Genomic DNA, 22,361 nt, shown 5'->3' on the forward strand with positions numbered 1-22,361 from the left:
AGACTGTGATATTTCCCCACTTTCTAAAAAATGTAAATCTATTTTTCTTTGTTTTTTTTTAAAAAAAAGTGAATCTAGCCTATGATTATTTCTTCTCAATTGGGAAAGTTTATGCATCAACTTAGTTGCTAATTTCTTCAATTAATTACTCTCCCTCTTTTATTTTTTAACACCAGTACCAATTAAGTATTTCCTGGCGAAGCCTATTGTTTTATAATTAGTTTCGTAAAGAGATCACAATCTTTTCCTTAAACATTTTAAAAATAGTTGGACATAACCAGACTTTTACAAAACCAGGCATCCGGTGGTCACTTGCAGACTAATTTAGAGGCTCACAGATGGGGGTAAGGAAATGGTGTAAGAATCATGGGAAGTTTTTTAAAGGCTACTTGCTCACCTTCTTCTCACCCACTTCACCCCTGGGTATAACTAAACCTAGGAAAATGTAAATTTTAAACAGCTCTGTGGGTGATGTTAACATAGCCCTGATTGAGAATCATGGTCATGGTGGTTCCATCTAGGTAGGGCCCCTGGGAGTATTGTTAATTTCACATGCATTATACTGGGGAGCACAGTGGGGAAGTCAGATGTGATGATTTTCAGGGGAATTCTGGAAGAGTTGTGTTTTGGGTTGGGTCTTGAATAATAATAACATAGCAACAACTGATATGTATTGACCATGGCCTGCATGGAGCACTTCTATATGTCATTGCATTTAATCCTGGCCAAAATCTTACTCTGAGGCAGATGGTATTTTCCCATTTTTACAGATGAGGGAAATGGAGCTCAGAGAGATCTAGTGATTAACCAAAGGTCACATCAAGTAACTAATGGAGTTGGTGTTCCATTCTTCAGTCAGTGTGACCTAAGCTCTGACTGCTTTGCTATATCAGATTCAGTGGGAAGGAGGCAGCAGAGACTCGGGGTGTGGGACAATGCTAAGAGAATCATTTCCTACTGGTCAAAATTTTGGTTGAAGACAGATGTCTGGGCTAACAAGAAGTCCAAAAGCCAAGTATGGGCGTTACTATTATGCTGGAAATTGTCTTTCCGTCTCTAAGAAGATGAGAAAGGCCAGGTTTTTACCATCATGAGTAGATCTGGTGTAATAGCATCATTCAATTTTTCTTTCTGGTTCCATAATTATAATTCATAACCATAGCCTTTTGTTGAAAGTCGGAGGGATTTAGACCCAACATAGTCCTGTTTCTTGTTGGACTCCCTCCGTTGGCAGGTTTACTTACTCAAGGAAAGGCAGCAAAGTGTAGAGCAATAGTTCTCAGTTGGGGGTGGATTTGCCCGCAAGGGACATATGGCAACGTCTGGAGACATTTTTCATTGTTACAACTAGAAGGTGCTATAGGCATCAGTGGGTAGAAGCCAGGGATTCTGCTAAACATCTTGCAATTTACAAGACAGCTACTGCCCAAGCCACCTTACCTGTAAGTGGAGTGCTGGGTGCATGGGTGCAGGTAGGGGGGAGGGAAGAGAGGGGAGCGAGACCAGCATCATGCTCCAGCCTCTTTTCTCCTTGGTTTCTCTTGCTCCAGTGACTAACTTTACTCTGAGGCCTTCTGGGATCATGCCCCAGGCCTCTGGCCTCCACTGGGCAGCCCCTTATCTTGGCCTTGCTGTCACAGTTAAGTTTGAAGAGGAGGGAAGGGGGACACATGGATCTGGAGCTGAGGAACTGGTTTGCAAACTTATGGACAATTGCACATCAAAGGATGGGGAAAATTGAGGCTTAACAGCCAAATTTTTGAACTTAGAGTTCCTAAGTTTGATAAATGTAGGCTTGATTTCAGTTTCAAATCTCCCCAAACGATTTAAATGGAAAAGGCATGAGCTCATGACAACAGAATCTTTGGAGTTCTGGACAGGTTAGCAGAAAAATGTCCAAATCTCACACATCTACAGTTCAATGGGAATACCAGCTCCTCGGGACCTTTGAAAAATTAAGAATATCTGAAAAGCTTAGGTCTGTTTATCTGTGATGTCACTAATCTGAATGACTTCCAAGAGGGTCCCCTAGCATCTGCCCCAGCTGACCGACCTGGATGGCTCTAAGAGAGAAGATGGAGAACCCCCTGACTCAGGTGCCAAGTAGATGATGTGGACGAAGAAGAGGAGGATGAAGGAGAAGACGAAGATGAGGATGGTGAGGAGGAAGAGTTTGGTGATGAAGAAGAAGTCAGTGGGGAGGAAGAAGAATTGGGACATGATGGAGAAGTTGATGAAGAGGATGAGGAGGAAAAAAGCTGGAAAGGGGAAAAGAGAAAGAGAACAATGTTATGAAGGAGAAGATGGTGAATACCTATTTAGTATTGGTTGGATGGCTCATATGGATTTGGTAGCTAGGTTTTGTTTGTTTTTGTAAAGGTAGCTGTGAAACAGACCCACCACCCAAAGTGCCATTCTGCTTTCCTATTGGAAATCCATCATCAAGCTTTGGGGCTTCACCCCAACAAAATTGTAAGTGCTGTTAGGTTTACATGTAAGCCTCTTGCTCTGGTGTGGATAGCTGTGACTTGTGAGTCTATTATACTTACACCGAGTGGCCAGATTATTATGATCTCTGAACGAATAATAATCTGGCCACTTGGTGTACTGTATATCCTATATAATAAAAGGCTAATATGCAAATTGTCTCCTTGACCGGGAGTTTGACCAGCAGGCAGGCCAGCCAAGCGCCCATGACCCCCTCCCCCGGTCGGACCCCACCCATGCACGAATTCATGCACTGGGCCTCTAATATATATATATATTAGAGGCCAGATTATTATGCCCTCAGAGATCATAATAATCTGGCCACTTGGTATAAATTGTAACAGCATTTCTACCTTCAGTATAACAAAGAAGCTTTGTAAATAAAATCTTAACATAAAAAAAAGATAGCTTTCCTTAGTAAAGAATCTGCTGCCCAAAATCTCAGTGGTGCTGAGGCTGAGAAACCACTGTGTAAAGGGCATGGACTTTGTAATGGGACTGCCTGGGTTCGAATCCAGCTTTGTACTTACTAGCCCTGTGACCTTGGCCAAGGTACTTGATCTCTCTGTGGCCAATCTAAAAATAAGGGTAATGATAGTCCTTACCTCTTAGAGCTGTAAAGAGATTTGAGTTAGTCAGTATGAGGCATCTGGTGCTGTGGCAGTGGTGGAGTGGATTCTGAGCCACCCTGACTGGGAGTGAACCCTCCATCAACCACTTAACAGCTGTGTGACTTTGGCCAAGTCACAAACATTCTTGACTCACATTCTTTATCAATAAAATGAAGATAAGCCCCACCAGCATGGCTCAGTGGTTGAGCATCGACATATGAATCAGGAAGTCACCTTTCGATTCCCAGTCAGGGCACTTGCCCAGGTTGCAGGCCTGGTCCCCTGTGTGGGACATGCAAGATGCAGCCAGTCAATGATTTTCATCATTGAAATTTCTCTCTCTTGCCGGGACCGGTTTGGCTCAATGGATAGAGCGTCGGCTTGGGGACTGAAGGGTCCCAGGTTTGATTCTGGTCAAGGGCATGTACCTTGGTTGCGGGCATATCCCCAGTAGGGGGTGTGCAAGAGGCAGCTAATCGATGACTCTCTCTCATCGATGTTTCTAACTCTCTATCTCCCTTCCTCTCTGTATAAAATCAATAAAATATATTTTTTTTAAAAAAGGAAATTTCTCTCTCTCTCTCTCTCCCTCTTCCTTCCTCTCCGAGATCAATAAAAAATATTTTAAAACAATAATAAATAAATAAAATGAAGATAATAGTACCTACCATTAAGATAAATCATGTGTGCAAATTGGTTGCAAAAATGACTTGCACATCATAAAAGTTGTGTAAGTACCAATTGTTATTATTAATTTGCTCACTTGTTACACAAATATTTGGGCCTCCTGTGCCTTATAGCTGGTAGACAGCAGAGTCAGGAATAGGACTCCTGACTCCTGAAAGAAAGAAAGCTCTGTCCAGTGTGACAATTTATGCCTACTTGCTGGCATCCTGTATGGCAGGACGCCGGGGGGTGTCTAGCATTCTGGATAATTATTACTTTGGAGGCAGTGTGGAGAGAGGCACTAGGAGTTACAGTGTCACTTAGCAACTAGAATCTCCAATTCTGCCTTTGAAAACTGAGAGCCTAATGGGTGTTACAGGAGGAAAATCAACACATGCTAAGGTCAGGTGCTGCAATTAGAGTTGCCAGTAGTAGAGAAAGTGATTTTCATGTCTTCCTGTTATTATTACTGGAAGAGGTGTTTCTTTAATAGGCACTGCGTGCTGTGATGTTCCAGTCTAGTTCACCATGGTGACAGGAGTGCCTTCTGAAGGTTCCCTTTTTCTTCCTCCCTCCCTCCCTTCCTTCCTTCCTCCCTCCCTCCTTCTTCCCTCCCTCCCTCCCTCCCTCCCTCCCTCTTCCCTCCCTCCCTCCCTCCCTCCCTCTTCCCTCCCTCCCTCCCTCCCTCCCTCCCTTCCTCCTTCCCTTGTTTCCTTCCTTCCTTCCTTCTTTTTTGTTTTGTTGTGAGATGTAGAAGAACAAGGAAGTTCGAGGTTCGCCAGAGCTTGTAACTTTAGGAGTAGACATCATTGCTATTGGAAAATGAGCCTACGGAAGGTTAACACACTTGTTTCAATGGCTTTAAAAAGTATGTGTCATTTTCAATGGCTCTGTTAATTAGATCCTCTTGGATGACTCCTATTGGAGAAACAGAAACCTTAGGGCTCTCGGCCTATGAAGTAAAGCAAGACCTGGATTTGTAAGCCTGCGAGCGAGCCCCCCTCCAGCCAGGCAGCCCTGAACCTGAACTGAGGGGTCCTCTCTTTGCCATCAAGCGCAAAATAGGTGAAAGCAGCCAATTATTTGGAGACCTTTCCAACCTGTGCCTGACCTTCTCGCGTCGTTTGCGGGAGTAATTGCCCGTGGAAATTGCTGTGCGTTTTGTCTGTGGTGCCGCTGAAGCCCCGGTTGAAATGAGGTTGCATAGACGACGCTGGTGACGGGTTAGCGCGGAGTGGGCGCTGATGCTTTATCCGACAGACGAGAGGCACCTGAAAATAACCTCCTGTCTCCCCTGTAAGAATTGTGCTTGTTAAGTGACATTCTCCAACACAGCAGAGTTTCAGTGCGGCAGAGGACTCTGTGCTATTCTTAGCAGGATATTAACTGAGAGCGTTCAGGCTTTGCTTGTTATGTAATGGGGGGTGGATGCGTTTTAGATGCCTTGATTTAGGGGGGCACTCGAAAGATAATTATTGCCCGGGGCGATAGCTGTCCCTCTTGAGGAGGAATGAGGGCATAGTGCTGACAGGAAAGGCTAACATCCCGTACGTCAAGGTAGAGTCAATCCTGCCCCCTGGCTTAAGGGGGATAGCACCTTAAATAACACTCCCAGTGGGTGCCTGAAACCGTGGATAGTACCAACCCCTACATAGTGTATAATATACTCTATTTCCCCCTGTACACACATTCCTTTTCACCTGAAGGGGGCGCTTCACAGCATCTCGTTGGCGGATCTGAATTGCCAGCATCACGATTCTTGCACTATTAAGTAAAATAACGGCTATTTGACTCCAAGCACTACAAAGCCACAACAGTCCACGTGGTAACTGAGACAGGTACTGTGCAGAGTGTGCACAGTGCGGATATGCTAAGCAAAGGGCTGGTTCACGTCCTGAGCAAGATGGAGCCGAACAGCTCGAGATTTCATCACACTCCGCGGAATGGAGAGCGCTTGGACACATACGCATTGTCCTGAAGACCCTTCGCTTCCAGGCTGGGGACGGGAGCAGCCCTGGGCCGGAAATGACGGATGTGGCATCACTGCCTTCACTGTGACCAGAGCACAAGAGCCTCAGAGCTGCGTCTGGTTCTGGGATCATTAACAAGAGAGCTGTTCTTCCTGTATTGATTTGGTATAACTTGTTTTATGCTTGAGATTACATTAACTTTCTGGCAGCCTTCCTGAGCAAAGCACCTCTACGCTTCATGTGTGACCTCTGGTCAATTGTGGACCAGAACAGTGGTCGCCAACCGGTGGTCCCCGGACCACTGGTGGTCCATGAGGTCCGAAAGGTTGGCGACCGCTGGACCAGAAGACAGTGCTGAGGCAGGGCTGCCATACAGGCTTATTGGGTTGAGGTCAGACTGACGGGGATCAGGCAGTCATCCAGCCCTGAGGCTGGTGTACAGCCCACCAGTGACATCACCACGTGGGGGTGGCAGGAGTTGCCATCCTGTTGTATGTGAGGTATTTAGGAGCTTTGAAGAGCTGACGTCTACACTATTCAGGCTTCGACAGCTGCTTTTTATCCGCCTCCTTTTGATCAGTCTGGTGAACTCCGCTCCCTGGCAGCACTTTCTGACCCCCCTTTGCTATATTCTCTTCAGGTGGACCTGTGGCCTCAGTTTCTCAGGCATCCGTATGCAGCCCTGCCAGGCCAACTACCTGAAGGGCTCCTTCCCTGGCCTCTAGATCTATGCCTTTCTCTCTCTTTCCTTCCCTCTTAGTCTGCCAGCTAAGCCTGAATAGGATTGTTTGAAAGAAATTATGTACTGTATCCATATCATGGGAGAGAATTCATCAACAAAAAAAGGAATGAACTATGGATATGTACAACAAGATAGATGGATTTCAAGGCTATTTCTTAGTGGAAAAAGCCAGTCTCAAAAGGTCACATACTATATGATTCCATTTATAGAACATTCTTGAAATGACATAATTCTAAAAAAGAAGAGATTCGTGGTTTCTGGGGGTGGGGGAGTGTGAGTAGCACAAGGGAGATCTCTGAGACCATAGCAGTCCTGTTGTTTGTAACTTGTGGTGTAAGATGTGGTACTGGGTACCTGAATCTACACATGTGATAAAACACCCCAGGATTATACACATACTTACAGCAAGGCAAATCTTCTGGTTCAATATTGTACCCTTGGTATTTGAGATGTAACCAGTGGGGAGACAAGGTGAAGGTTATACAGAATCTCTCTGTGCTATCTTTACAGCTTCCTGTGAGTGTATAATTATTTCAACATAATTTTTGTTTGTTTGTTTCTTAAAAAGAGGAAGGAACTATTGTTACAACCCAAAAGATGTGAGTGAACATTTCTCCTAGGGAGATATAGGAGTGGCCAATAGGCACATGAATAGGTGCTTAATGAACTTCATTAGCTATCAGGGAAATGCAAGTCAAAACTACAGTGAGATAGCAGATCACACTCATTAAAATGGCAATTATAATAAAAACAAAACAGAGAATAACAATTGTTAGATTTTGGGAAACATTGGGAACCCTTATACACCTTTGGGGAGAATATAAAGTGATATACCACTTTGAAAACCATTTGGTAGTTCCTCAAAATGTTAAACAGAGTTCCCATATAACCCAGCGACATTACCCAAGAGAAATAAAAACATACTCAGGCAAAAATTTGTACACGAGTGTTTATAACAGCATTATTTATAATAACCAGGAAGTGGAAGTGACCCAAATGCCCATGAACTAATGAATGGATAAGTGAAAAGTGGTATATCCATACATGGAATATTATTCAACAATAAGAGGATAGGCCTTGAAAACATGGATAAATGAAAGAAGCTAGCCACTGAAGGACACAGGTTGTATAATTTAATTTATATGAAATGTTCCAGAATAGACAAATCTATAGAGATGGAAAGTGGTTGCCTTGGGATGAGAGTGGGGTGGATGGACAGGGAATGACTGATAATGGGTACAGGGTTTCTTTGGGGGTTGGGGAATGAAAATATTCTAAACTTAGATGTAGTGATTGTTGTACAACTCTGTAAATATACTAAGATCCATTGAATTATATTCTTCAATGGATGCATTTATAGCAGTGTTTTTCAACCTTTTTTGGGCAAAGGCACACTTGTTTTATGAAAAAAATCACGAGGCACACCACCATTAGAAAATGTTAAAAAATTTAACTCTGTGCCTATATTGACTATATATAAAGTAATTCTCTTGAATAGGAATCAAATAAACACAAAGAAAGTATTTTATAATTACTTCATTATGAAATATTAAGTAAACAAAATAGTGAAAAATTATAAAATTCTTGTCTTGTCTGCACCTACGGCACACTAGGCAACATCTCGCGGCACACTAGTGTGCCGCGGAACAGCGGTTGAAAAACGCTGATTTATAGTATATGAATTCTATCTTAATAAAGATGCTTTGAAAAAGTACAAACTTTATGATTCCATTTATATAAAATCATGGAAAATGTATCCTAATCTATGGTGACAGAAAACAGCAGTTGCTTGGGAATGGAAAGTGAAGAGTAGGGAGAAGCAGGAAGGATGGAGGGAATATAAAGGGACAAGACAAAAACTTTTTTGGGTGATAGAGATGTTCACTCTCTTGATTGTGGTGATGGTGTTTGGGTGTATACACATAACATCAAATTGTGTCCTTTAAACATGTGGAGGTTATTGTATATCAATAACTCATTTTTAAAAACCCAGAGCAAAACTGTGAGTAAAATTCACAAATTTGATAACTATTTATTGGTTGCTGATATAGTGTTAGTTCCCGGGGATATGGTGACAAGAAAAAGATGTGTCCATCTCTCAAGCAACTCATGCTTTGTCAAGAAGGAAGAATGTGTGATATGAGCTCTATAGACATGCCTGGGAGTCACGGTCACCCCCGTGGGGAGGTTTCCTGGAAGTGTTGGTGCCTGAGGTCAGCATTCAAGGGCAAATGGGAGTTAAAAGTAGGAGGTGGGGTTTTGTGATGACATAATGGTCCTCCTTCGTGACACTAACCTGGGGGAGCAGCAGGAGTACAGAGTATGTTCTTGTTACATTTCAGAGGGGACCTGGTTTTATTCTCGTCATACCACCACGCCCACCCCAGAAGTCACATGACAGTGAAGTGGATTGTGCACCTGAGTAGGAAATGCAAAGATAATACATCCTTCATTGCTCTCAGCAGATTTGCTTTTAGTTACTTATTTGTGATTACCCCTTCCAGGTCTGTCCCTCCGCTACACTGTTTGCTGTGTGAGGGCCAAGACTGAGCATCTCATTCACCCTCTTGTCCCAGAAGGTAGCACAGTGCTTGGCACATGGCAGGGTTTGGTAAAGATTACTTTCTGGTAGATTTGGATGTGGGCTGGTACGGAGTGCATGGAAACGCATTTTATTGGTGGCCTCAGGCGTGGCTCAAACTCCATGTGGTTCTACTAATGAAGTAGTCCAACTGCGCCCCTCACTCCCTGTATCCTAGCTCTGGCCTTGACCAGGTCTGCTCCCGCCACCCTGCCCTTGTCTTACTGGTCTGGTGGTAGGAGACTCCAGTCCCAGAGGCTCTCAGGGTGAGGTTCTCCTGGGAAGTCAGGACAGCCTATCCTAGGAAGGGCAGTTCTAGCCATTGGCTGGCTCTGGGCAAGGCGGGCATTCTTAGGCTCTGGTTCAAGGACCACTTATATGTCATTTCTTCTCCTCTTCTTGCCTCTAGCACTTCTTTATGCCACCATCTTTGGGAACGTGACGACCATTTTCCAACAGATGTACGCCAACACCAACAGGTACCATGAGATGCTCAACAGCGTCAGGGACTTCCTGAAGCTCTACCAGGTGCCAAAGGGATTGAGTGAGCGAGTCATGGATTATATCGTGTCCACCTGGTCCATGTCCAGAGGCATTGACACAGAGAAGGTGAGTTGGGCGATGAGCTCAAAGAAGCCCCTTGTCTGCCAGCCTTCCCGGGGAGGCCTGGACCTCTCCTAGGATGGTGGTTCTCCAACTGGCTGTGCCTCAAATGCACCTGGGTAGTTTTGGGTGTCCAGATCCTTCCTCCAGAGATTTTGATGGAAATGGAAGTCTACCTGTCCAGGGCAGAATTTCCACGTTTATATAATAAGAAGAATCAGGGTCACCCAGGGCTCAGTCATCAGTATTACTGATTGTCCTTTTGCCTCAGGCTAGGATGGCACAAGATGGCACAGCAGTGCTAGTGATCCTATGTTTATTCAAACTTCTGATATTTTGTTCACTATGGATTTTTGTATGATTTTTCATTTATTTTTAAATATTGCATTAAACACACACACACACACACACACACACACACACACACAAAAAAAAAAAAAAAAAAAAAAAAAAAAAAAAAAAAAACAACATTATACCGAGAGCCCAGGAAATATAAAGTATTGGTGAAGATACAAAGGGGGAAAAAATTACATTAAACTATGATTTATCTCGATTACTGACTTTTTAGCATCCCCCTCAGTTTTGTGCTCAAGACTGTGGCTTCCCTCTAGTCTTGGCCTTGACAGGAATCCTGTGATGTGGTCCTTCAGAGCTGAGTCCCAGCCTCTACCCCAGATCTATGGAGTGAGAACTTGGGGTGGAAGTGGGGGGTGGAGAGACTAGAAACCTGCATTTTTAACAAGCGGCCAGGTGGTTCTATTTGTCAGACAGGTCTGGGAAACCCTGAGCGGGGGCTGGTGCCTTAACCATCAGCTGACTTGGGCAGGGCCCCGGTTAGGCACCTCCCCAGGCATCAGTTTTTCCCCTAGAAAGTGGCAGTGACCACAGATCCCTCTTGCTTTCGGATAGCTGCGTTATTCACTTCAATAAAGTGAAGAAGAGAGAAAAGAATATTGGAGAGAATAGAGAAAAGATGCAATGGGCTTTCTTATTCGCTTAAGAGTTGTCTCTCCTTTGTGTATTTTCTATAAGCAAAAATGTAATCCTAGGCCCGTTCTCCTCTGCTTCTCGGTCTTTTCAACTGCACTCCTCCTTTCATCACCCGTTTGTAAGTACTCGTGGGATACTGATTCCTCTCCTTGTTAGAATGAGGAAAACAGAAAGATAACACTATTGCAAAAATGGACACATTCAAAGCCAGAGTCAGCCGGCTTTGGACCGCTGCCCGAGCTCCTGGTCTCCCTCCCTTAGAACAGTCGGCTGCGAGCTGACTGTGTAAAAGGAAAACTTGAACTAAACCTAGCGGATCCCAACGGAAGAGGACCGGTGCTTTGGTTCTGTTGAGCTTCTGCCGTGATAACAACAGTGATGCCACAGCGACACCACAGCACCAGCTTCCGTGACTGAAGGTGCATCGAGCACAAATACCTGCTGCCCGTCTCCATGCCGGGCTCTGTTTTCATGCTTCCCAAGGACCGTGCTGCTATTTCTGTTGAAAACGATAAGGACACGGAGGCCCAGTTAGTTTTATTAATTGCCCGCAGTCATAGAGTTAAGAACGGCAAAACCCAGGATTTGAACCCAGTTTGTCTGACTTCAAAGTTTGTGCTTTTCCCATTATCATTTTAAATATATATTTAGTTGACATTTTTACAGCGAGGAAGGGAAAGGAATAGAGAGTTAAAAACTTCAATAAGAGAGAAACATCGATCAGCTGCCTCCTGCACACCCCCTACTGGGGATGTGCCCTTGATTGGAATCGAAAGTGGGACCCTTCAGTCTGAAGGCCGACGCTTTATCCACTGAGCCAAACCTGTTAGGTCTCCCATTATCATTTTTTAAATATAAAACATGTGGTGGAGGGAAGAAGGACGAGCACAGAGTTGCCCTCATTTCTCAGACAGGCTGGACTGAGTCCCTGGCTTTGCCCGGCCCCGGCCCCAGCTGTGCCTGTTGCTACTGCTCTGCTCTCTCAGCAAGGCTGCGGGCTCTGTGGGTGCCTGGGAGCTGATGGAGCAGAAAGGAACGCTGATCTCTCAGCCCCGGGGCTCCTTTTCCCATGGGGTCAGGATGCCTTTGCAAAGTTAGTTATGGGAAGAAGCCCCTCCCCTACCCACACCACAGTCTGAGCTGGGCGGCTGCCCATGGAGACAGCACTGCCAGCTCCCCCGTTTCTTCCCCACCCAGGAGGACTTGAGGATCTGCCCCAGGTCCTGACCCCAGAGAAGACGGGATGCTAAGGCAACTCACCACAGAGCCTCGCATGACCTGGGTGGCCACTGCAGTCCCATGTCCCATGCCTCTCCAGCAGTCCCCTCTCCTCCGTGCTAGGTCAGAATGGTCAGTGATGAGCGGGGAAGGGGGAAGAGAGAAAGAGGGTGGTAGTGCTGAGCTCATTCAGTTTACTAGTAATTGGCTGGTGACCTTGAGCATTTCACTTGTCCTTCAGAGTCTGTGACACCTGTAAAGTAGATGGCTTAGCACTAAGGCCCACCTCTAAGGCCCTTTGAACTCTGACCTTCTGGACTTTCAAAGCCCCCCCCCCCCCGCCCCCGACTGCCCCACTGCTCTGCTGCCCTGAGAACATCCAAAATCAGAGCCCACGTGCGCCTAGCCACGCGTGTGCCCGCTCCGGGAGCCCGGGAGGCTTCTGTGCTCCGGTTCCAAAACGGAGTCTGGAGGAAACGCTAAGTGTTGCTTCAGGTGCACATGGCTACACGTGTTAAGGCAGGAACTGAATCCAGATCTGTCTGCCTGCAAGCCTGTTCTCCCAGCCTCACTGCTGTCCTCCCAATCTCGGGGTGGGAGGGGGCGGGGAGAGGACCAGGAGCTGCCATGGTGACCTCTCCCCTCTGGCCTTCAAGGCTCAAGAGCCAGCAGGGAGAGTCTCTCCTCAGAACCAAGTGGAATAGAAGGTGCCTCAAGCTGACACTCTCGCTCAGAGGCTGGAATTCAGGGTCCCCCACCCCGCCCAGTGTGGCGCCAGCAGAAGGCTGATGGAGACGCCCGGTGGCTGTGACAGTCCGCAATCCCTCCACGCCAGGGTCCCTCTGCTCCTCACACACGCTTCCCAGTGGCTCCGGGAACGGTGCCCACGAAGAAAACACTGTCCCCGTGCCAAGGCCTCATCACTAGCAGCCTCTGCCAGCAAATCCCAGCGCAGGGGAAACCAAATATTTAAAGGTGAACGTTAAAGAATAAATCCTGGTTTCGAACCACCGAGCACAGTTCTGACATGATGCATGAGCGTTCTGCACTCCCTTGTGCTCTGTTTGGAGAGAGGAGGATCCCAATGAAACCCACATTTCTGCAGAAGCCTCGTTTTAATGAGCTCCAGAGAGGCAAGCATTAGCAAGCACTCCCGAGCATGGGCAGTCTGAATTTTCCTCTGCCTCGGCCAGTCCTCCCTCCTCTCTCCCGGAGAGCATCCTGAGCGCCTTAGCAACCTGCAGCCCCAGGGCCACAACGCAGAGGCTTGCAGCGGGAGGGGACCAGCATTCCCCAAGGCCCTTCCTGGGGCCAGGCACTGCCCCCGGGAAGTGTGCTGGCGGGCACAATTCCGTTTATTTCTCACCAGCCAGTGGTGGCAGAGGGCATTTCACAGGAGATGCCGAAGTGTAGAGCAGCTAAGCCAACTGGAGAGGAAAATGAGGTGGGATTCCAACTGCTTGCCCTCTTTCCACGGCCACGCCTCCTCGCAGAGCTTAGGGGCCCCTGAGCGGGATGGGGTATGAGCAAAGCTGTGGAGATTGGAGCGGAGGTTTGAAGGAGGCTGAGGGACTTCCATATTCCACGTGAGCACAGATGCTGAGGCAAATGGCCGGTGCTGACGCAGGGAGGGGCTCGGGGAGGGGAGAGAAATGTCCTCCCTGGGCAGGGTGGATGGTGTGCCCTCCCCGCTTGGTTCATAGGCTAGGATTATTTCAGGAACACTTCTAATTTCTCTGAGCAAGTCCACGTGGGGCTGTTGTGTTCCTTAATATGGAAGGGGCTAGGCAATGGCTTCTTGCAAATATTTAGTCCAAGGAAATATTCCTCCCCCTGGAAAAGGCTGAGAAATTTTCATTTCTGTAAAAGATGAGACCCAAGGCCTCTTACAGTTCCCATGCTGCCTCGGTTTCCTAAATACTGAGAACCAATTTGCAAGTCCATTTGTGTCGGGCAGCGGCATCCTATAGGGAGTGGTTAGCGTATAAACGAGGAGTCTGACTACGTAGATTGAGATGCCAGCTCTGCCACTTCCTGGCTGTGCCACTTTGGACAAGTTATTTTCTTTCCCGTGTCTCAGTTTCCTCATCTGTAAAATGGTACAATGATAGTACTTACCTCCCAGGGTCACGGGAGGATTCAATTCGCTAATGCACATAACACTCAAAAATGTAAAATCACATCCCCTTGACTTTCCCTTCCTTCTTTACGATGCTCATCAGCACTTACTGATAAATTTTTACTTATTTTTTGCTTATTGTTTGTCTCCTCCCACTAGATGTTAAGTTACCCAAGGGCAGGGATTTTTGTCTATTTTGTGCTCTGCTACATTCTCAGAGCCTAGAATGATTCCTGGCATGTAATCAGATGCTCTGTAAATAAGTATGAAATGAACGAACCACGCTAAAGTACTTAGCAATACCTGGCATGTGGTAAGTGGTTAGTAAATGTTATTTTATTTCTCTCGTTACATCACACCCATATTCCGTCCATCTGCAGAGCATGTCAGTTCTGAGTATGCTCCCTATCACTGGCTCCACTGCTAGCATTCCAGTCCATGCCCCTGGGCCTCGCCCGGACACCTGCAGGAGGGACCTAACTTTGATGTCAGACGCTCACAGGGAGTCCACGGGAGGCCTCAACCCGGGGCAGTGTCCCGGTTCTTGTCTCCATGCAAGAAAGAATTCGAGAATGAGCCAGAAAGGTTCTATAAAGCACAGAGGTTTTATTAAAGCGAAAGTACACGCTCGGGGAATGAGTCTCCTCGAAGGGTCCCAGGGGCTAGGCTTATACTTGGGGCTGGCCAGGAGGAACTCATAAGGGTGTGGATCTAGGCCAGGCACCACCTTCCCAATGGGAGAGGGAGATTTTATCCTTATTTGGAATTTTCCAGAACTGTCTTGGTTGTTGTCATACAGATGGGGAGGGAAGAGGCGAGTACCTCAATCTAGCGAACCGGCCTCAACTCGATTCCTTGGCTCCATTTCTCTGTAGCTGCAATGATTCTCTGAAATATAGGTCAGGTTCTGTCACTTCCCTGCTCAAAATCCTCCCATGTGTCCCCATCACACAGAATAAATCAAAGGGTTTTCATACGTACACGGCTCACACACTCTTCTGCTTGGCGTACTCCCAAAACCTCATCTCCTACCCTTTGCCCCTCATTCACATTGGCTATTGCTCAGGTTTCCTTACAGCCTTTGCTATTCTTCTGGAATGTTCTTTCTTCACCTGGCTCCCTCTGACGCATTATGAAGGTGACAGCTTAAATGTCACCTTCTTAGAGAGGCTTTTCTCAAAGACTTAGAGATTCCCCCATTATTCCAGCCCCTCTCCTCGTGGGAAGCCGTGTTTGAGCACTTAACACAGATTTTGGGGACCGCTGCCTCCCAAAGAAAGCAAACACCAGGAGGTCGGGACTGTGGCTGTCTTGTCTGCCAGCACCCTGGGTGCAGACTAGCCTGGTAGGTGTTGCTTCTGCCCCCTGGTGTCGAGGGGCAGTGGGCTGGAGGCCACCACGACGAGGGCCCTGACACTGTTTCTCCCCGTGCCTGGCCAGGTCCTGCAGATCTGCCCCAAGGACATGAGAGCTGACATCTGCGTGCACCTGAACCGCAAGGTGTTCAAGGAGCACCCCGCGTTCCGGCTGGCCAGCGACGGCTGCCTGCGGGCACTGGCCATGGAGTTCCAGACCGTGCACTGCGCGCCGGGGGACCTCATCTACCACGCGGGGGAGAGCGTCGACAGCCTCTGCTTCGTGGTGTCCGGCTCCCTGGAGGTGATCCAGGACGACGAGGTGGTGGCCATCCTAGGTAGGTGTTGCCTTTGCCGGAAGGAAACCTCCTGCTGTCCGAGGTGGGCAGCTCAGTGCCCCTGCTGCCTGCACCCAGAGATTACACCGCAGGGCAACGCCCATTGTTAGTTGGCATCTGTGTAGCTATCCACCAAACAAATATCGGAGTGCCTGTTTCATGGCCGTCGCAGTCTGAGGCACTTGAGGTATTTGCAATGACAAAAATGGGTTTTGTCTTCAAGAGTCTCCCACTCTACTGGGTCAGTGGTCGGCAACCTCGTTAGTCCACAGAGCCAAATATCAACAGTACGACGATTGACATTTCTTTTGAGAGCCAAATTTTTAAAAATTTAAACTTCTTCTAATGCCATTTCTTCAAAATAGACTCACCGAGGCCGTGGTATTTTGTGGAAGAGCCACACTCAAGGGGTCAAACAGCCTCATGTGGCTCACGAGCCACAGTTTGCCGACCACGGTACTGGGGGAACAAATAAGCAGACATTTGCCTACAGTGCAAGGGTTCAAGTGTCGGGAGGGCTTCTTGAAAGAAATGACATCTAAGCTGAAAAATAAAGATTGCAAATGAGTTATTGTGGAGAAGAGAAGGGGCAGGGAGCATTATAAGCAGAGGGGGGAGCATGTGTGAAGTCCCTGCGGAGAGAGAGCATGATTCGTTTGAAGAACTGTGTGTGTATCAGTGTGGCTGGAGAACACAGAACCAGAAGGAGCCTGGGAGAAATGGGGCTAGGGCAGTGGTCGGCAAACTCATTTGTCAACAGAGCCAAATATCAACAGTACGACGATTGAAATTTCTTTTTGAGAGCCAGACTTTTTAAACTTAAACTTCTTCTAACGCCGCTTCTTCAAAATAGACTCGCCCAGGCCATGGTATTTTGTGGAAGAGCCACACTGAAGGGTCCAAAGAGCCGCATGTGGCTCGCGAGCCACGGTTTGCCGACCACTGGGCTAGGGAGTGAGCCAAGCATGAGGGAGATCATGTAGGACTGGAGTCCATGCTAAGGGACTGGGATTTTAAGTTGGGGAGCCCAAGAAGGGTTTAAAGTAGGAGAGAGGCACGATCCAATTTGTACTTCAGAGAGGGGACTACGTAATGGCAGCTTGAGAGTGGATGGAAGGGGAAGGCTGGGCGGGCAGATGAGGCTGGAGACATGTTATCTAGGGACACGTTGTTGGTGAGCAGATGGAGAGAAGCAAGTGGAGTGACATACTAGTATTTTAAAAGCTCAACAGAACCTGATGAAGGATGTACTGTTGGGAGTCCCTGAGGACTGCAGGGTTTCTCACTGGGATACCAGGAAGGCTGATCTGCCATCCACCTGATAATAGGGAATGTGGGAGGCGGATAGGAATGTGGGGGCACAGGTTGGCTTTTTGCACGTTGAGCATCAGTGACCTTTGAGAGATTCGCCTGATTGCCTGAGGTGGTGTCATGGCAGCTCTTTACTGGGGGCACATCTCCTCTTTGGGTGGGCAGGACATCTAGTTTGCACCAGGCATTTTTCTTACAGATTCTCAATCTCTTTTTTTCTTCTTCTTTCTTTCTTTCTTTTTTTTTTTTTTTTTTATTGTTTAAAGCATTGGTCGGCAAACTCATTAGTCAACAGAGCGGCAAACTGAGTTTTAGTTTGCTTCACTTTGCCAACCACTGGTTTAAAGTATTACATATAGTAGTACATATGTCTCCTTTTTTTTCCAATTGACTTTCCCCCAGCCTCCCATACCCCCCCGGCACATGCCCTCACCCCCTTCCCAGTGTCTTGCACCCATTGGTTATGCTTATATGCACGCATACAAGTCCTTTGGTTGATCTCTCAGTCAATCTTTAGAGTAATCCCATGAAGTGATTGCATTATCCCCATTTTACTGGGGACATTGTCTCAAACATATATGAGACCATGAAAGTGCAGAGAGGTTAGGAAACTCTCCCAAAACCTCAAAACTGACGAGGCCCAATAGCAGCATCCTGGAGGCCCCCCAACTCCAAATCCTCTGCCGATCCACTTTGCAACACTGCAATCCTAGTGATAATTTGTGTAGTTTGCTGTTCCATTAGGTTGCCAGCTACTGCTAAACACTGTAGATGTATATTTTTTATCTCTTAAATATGATGTTTCAGGACTCTGAGACAGGGAGAGATTAAGTTATACCGGAGTTAGAATTGAGATTCAAACTAAGTATCTAGACATAGACAGTGTTTTTTTCTTTAAATCCCAAATTTTGCTCCTGCTTGACCTTGGAGTGCATGAATATGCAGCCCTCCTCTTGCTCCTCTGGCCCCAAGCGAACTTGCTCTCTTGGTTACATTCTGCTCAGGTTAATAAGGATGATTTCTATTCCTTTCTCATGTGCTGGAGACTGGGATAGAGTCTGGGTGGGAGGTGGAGGCTGAAACAAGTGTTCTGGACTCCTGGTACCCACTGACCTCTACAGACAGGGTTATTCTGTTCCTTGCCTTTCTCATCCACAGATGTGAGGTTTGACTGTGTATGAGGAACAAGGCACAGGAATGGTACAGCCATTGATTTACCATTGCTGCAGGGAGATGACATGTATCCCTGCCTTCATTCAGGGCCCTTGATAAAGAGGACTTTCCATTGGTTATAGAGGTTGCGGTGTTTGCCTGAGAAGAAGTGTAACTAGTGACTATCGACTCTCCTTTGAATTTGAGCTGATATTTTAGTGTGGGGCATCTTTCACCCATCCCCTCACTGGTAGCACCGTATGGCTTTCTGAGGAATACTGTCCACCTTACATACCCATGCTCCGGGCACCCTTATCGATGTATCATAATCAGCGGCACTATTAGGAACTGGGTGTGGACTCCTGGGCATGGGAGTATGACAGAGCCTCAGAGGAGCGAGGAAGGCAAATGACATGTCCCATTTCCCCTCAGCCTGGGCTTCTTGTGGGAAAGCGTTTATTGTTGATTTACTTGGTCAATTGACTTCGAGCCCTCTGCCTCGGGCCTCCTGAGCACCCTGCCTGCTTCCGTTAGCTATTGGACTAGCAGCCACGGGTTCAAAGTGGTTGTTGCCTTCAAGCTGTCCAGTCTAGGAAAAAAACATCTTCCACGTGTTCCCAGGAGCCAGGAGATTTCAAGAGGCTCTTATTCTATAAAAGGAAGATACAAGCTCTTTGAGTCAACCTGACCTCTGGGCCAAGACACAGAAGAGATTCCAAGCGATCTGCTCTCTGGAAACCAAAGTTTAGAGCTGTTGTTCTCGAAACAGGTGTTCAAGCATCAGATAGGTATGAGAGCTCGATCTTTATTGCCATTTGTGCCCTTTAGTTCAATCTAGCCAACATGTCTTTAAAAAAAATTTAAAAATTATATACATATAAAATTGGTTTTTTATAAAGAGGAAGGGAGAGGGATAGAGAGTTAGAAACATAGATGAGAGGGAAGCATTGATCGGCTGCCTCCTGCACACCTTCTACTGGGGATGTGCCCACAACCAAGGTACATGCCCTTGACCAGAATTGAACCTGGAACCCTTCAGTCTGCAGGCCAACGCTCTATCAACAGCCAAACTGGGTTAGGGCTAGCCAACATGTCTTGAACAGTGTCATGGGGGTGAGGATGCAGCTGTGGACCAAACATTAGCCCAGCCTTCAAAGAGCTTCAATGGAGGAAGTCAACATTATTTATAAAGCAACAATCACGTTGTTTGGTAAGTGTTACCATGGAGAGAATGCAGGTGCTTCTAGAGGGTCATTGGACAAGTAATCATTGAGCAGTTACTGTGTATCCGGTGCTCCAATGAGGAAGGGGGGCAGCCAGGTCATCTTTACTTGTCATAGAGAGCGGGAGTCTTTAGAAAAAGCCCAGAGCTCATTTATCTCATCCGTTCGGTCTCTAGCCCCTAGTTAGCAGTTCACTCATTTACATTCTGCTAATTTGTTTCCTCCTTTCAGTCCTTACATTCCCCACTTCATCCTCTGTTTAATTTTAGCACAGACGCCAAAATGAGGAGAAAGGTCACTGTTCATAGCTGAGTGTGTTTAGCGTGCAAGTGTCAGAAAAGAGTGTTTCAAACCTGGAGGACAACATTCCATCATATGGAAATGTTTATTATATTCTGAGCTACTAAACACATGCACACACAATTATATGCAAAACTCAGTGCTTACTTTTTAAATTTTTTTGTTGTTGTTGACTCTTATTACAGATGTCTCCATTCCCTCTCCTCCCGCTTTGCCCACCTCTACCCAATCCCTGCACCCCCCTTCCCTCTGATACAACTGGCATTTTCTGTTAGATTCTATTACCCTCCATTTAACAAGAAATTGACTGTCATGACCCACTAAATTGCTTTCTTGACCTGATCACAGTCTGCAGTTTAAAAACTTGGTTCCACAAACATAGACCATGTCTCTTTTGGATTGGAGGCCATGCTGTGTCCTGGGAACAGAATATACCCCATGGTCTCTTATGATCTCCTTTTCCTTTGATGTTCTCTGCCTTCCTTTTGAGATGACACCCTCCCAAATCTCCTTTTGGAACGCTCTTATAAATCACTGAATGTCTTCTCAGTTTTAGTTTCTTGGTTCTTTATAATAAATGCAAGACTTCAGCATTTGCATCTTTAATGGTATTTTTAAAAAAATAATTTTCTTCTAGTTTTTTGTAGATATCAGAATAAAAAGGCACCTGTACCCACTTTTGCCCCTGGCCATCTAGTACTGTTAGCATTTGCAAGTACCTTGTTATCTATTTTGTGTCGCTTGGCCACGGTACATGAGTCACGGGCTTTCATAGGGGCTGTGCTTGAGTGTGGTCCAGCTCCCTGTGTTTCCAGCCTATAAATGTGGTATTTAAATGATCTTATTTCATTGTGATTTAGTGTCTCTGTAGTAAGTTTTATGGGTTTTACATTTTAATACTTAATTTGTGTTTTAATCATGTATCATCTTGGATCTTTTCTTTTTGTTTGTTTTGTTTCATTCTATTGGGCAAGACTGAAGTCATTTTGGCCAGGAGGTCAGTAGGTTACTAGGGCTTCTGGAGGAGATAAGAGGTGTTCAGGTATAGGCAGTAGAAACTGAGAGAGGTAGGGTTGCCAAATAGAATACACCAGCGGTCAACAAACTGCGGCTGGAGAAACACATGCAACTGACACCCCCACTTCTTTTAATGCCACTTCTTCAAAATAGATTTGCCCAGGCTGAAGACCGACTTCTGTGCATGGGCCACGAAGTTTCAACCGCATTGTACGTGCATGCCTGCACATGACATTTTGTGAAAGAGCCACATTCAAGGGGCCAAAGAGCAGCATGTGGCTCTAGAGCCTAGGTTTGCCGACCACTGAAATACAGGACATCCTGTTAAATTGGGATTTCTCATAAAGAGCAAGTACTGTTTACCTTAAATATTTCCAAACATTGAACAGGACACACGATGCTTAATAGTATGTAGTATCCATGTATCTGAAATTCAGCTTTAACTGGGTGTCTTGTATGGCTGTTTGCTAAATCTGGCAACCTGAAATGGGAGGGGCAGGTGGAAGGAGAGTCTGAAAGGTTGTAAATGATAGGATATGAGGAGCAGGTAGCAGGAGGTGAGAGAGATGACGCTGACCCCAGAGCACTGGTAAGGAGGGAGAGGGCGAAAGCAGTAACAGAGGAGGCCTCCAGAGGAAGAGATGGAGAAAGAGGAAGATGATGGCTTGGTTTTGACTTGTTGCATTTAAGATGAGTATCCAAGTGGAGTTTTCAACAGCCACTCAGAAAGGTGGGTCTGGAACCAGGAAAGGAAGCCAGGACTTAAGACAGAGATTTAGGATTCAGAGGAAGGAATAGGGAAAACAACAACAACAATAAAAAGAAAGGTACAGAGAAAACATGTGAATGTTTTTCTAAATGACCCAGTATTTCAGAACATTTTAAAAGACATGGGAGTATAGCTCTTCAAAATGTTCACAAGGAATTTTAAATGTTATTAGACACTCCTACGATAAATAAGTAAAATACAGTTTGTAAATACAACATGATCTCAGCTAGGTGAGGAGACACATTCATAGATAAAAGCCCACAGACATCTTCATCAGCATGTCACTGGGATGAGGAACCCTCAAGTATGAGTTTACCGGGGAGGGAGAGAGGTTCCGTGTGGGCTGACCTAACTCAGCGGTCAGAGACCACGGAGGTCTCCGGTGTGGGAGGCTGGAGGAGATTTTCATTTCCTTCTTATGTATTGGTCTGTTCTCAAGTTTTATTTAGAAGAGCATGTGCTACTTTCAAAATCAGTATGATTATTTTTTAAAGTAACTCTTGAGGAAGTTGGCATCATTCCAAGTTTCACAGGTACTTTTAAGGTGTTAGGATACAATTTGAAAGAATAATATATTTTTAGTCTTAACAGCATTCCTTTTATTTATTGATCCAATCAGAAAATGATGACACTTTTTTAGTAGGTGCTACACCCCCCCCCCAAAAAAAAACAAAAACAAAACAAACAAACAAACAAAAAAAAAACACCAATTGAACAGGGAAGGCTGGCTAGACAATGAAGACAGAATGGCTATCTAACAAAGGTTTAAAAAAACTGCAACTGCTTCCTATAAACCCTCACTATTTTAGAGACAGAGAAGCTAAGTCCTTCACAGAGATGCTTGCAAGATTCTTGTAGCTGGAGCCAGTGAGGGGGGTCCCCCCATTTCCTGTGCTGCCATCTCCCATG

At 46.1% G+C, this 22,361-nt stretch overlaps 1 protein-coding gene across 3 annotated transcripts in view; it reads left to right on the forward strand.

Annotated features, from left to right (window-relative positions):
• The window catches only part of KCNH1 (potassium voltage-gated channel subfamily H member 1), a 283,459-nt gene that overhangs the window by 164,487 nt on the left and 96,611 nt on the right, over positions 1-22,361 (forward strand). For all 3 annotated transcript variants that reach the window (XR_014793300.1, XM_084865530.1, XM_084865531.1), the window contains exons 8-9: positions 9,467-9,666; positions 15,428-15,680. Coding sequence is in view for 2 of the 3 variants with exons in the window: in XM_084865530.1 (XP_084721656.1) it covers positions 9,467-9,666; positions 15,428-15,680 (453 nt within the window). In the remaining variant the exon portion in view is untranslated. The remainder of the gene's footprint in view (positions 1-9,466; positions 9,667-15,427; positions 15,681-22,361) is intronic.

The sequence above is a fragment of the Pipistrellus hanaki genome (assembly GCF_964339955.1).
Source record: "Pipistrellus hanaki genome assembly, chromosome: 18".
NCBI classification, from domain to species: Eukaryota; Metazoa; Chordata; class Mammalia; order Chiroptera; family Vespertilionidae; genus Pipistrellus; species Pipistrellus hanaki.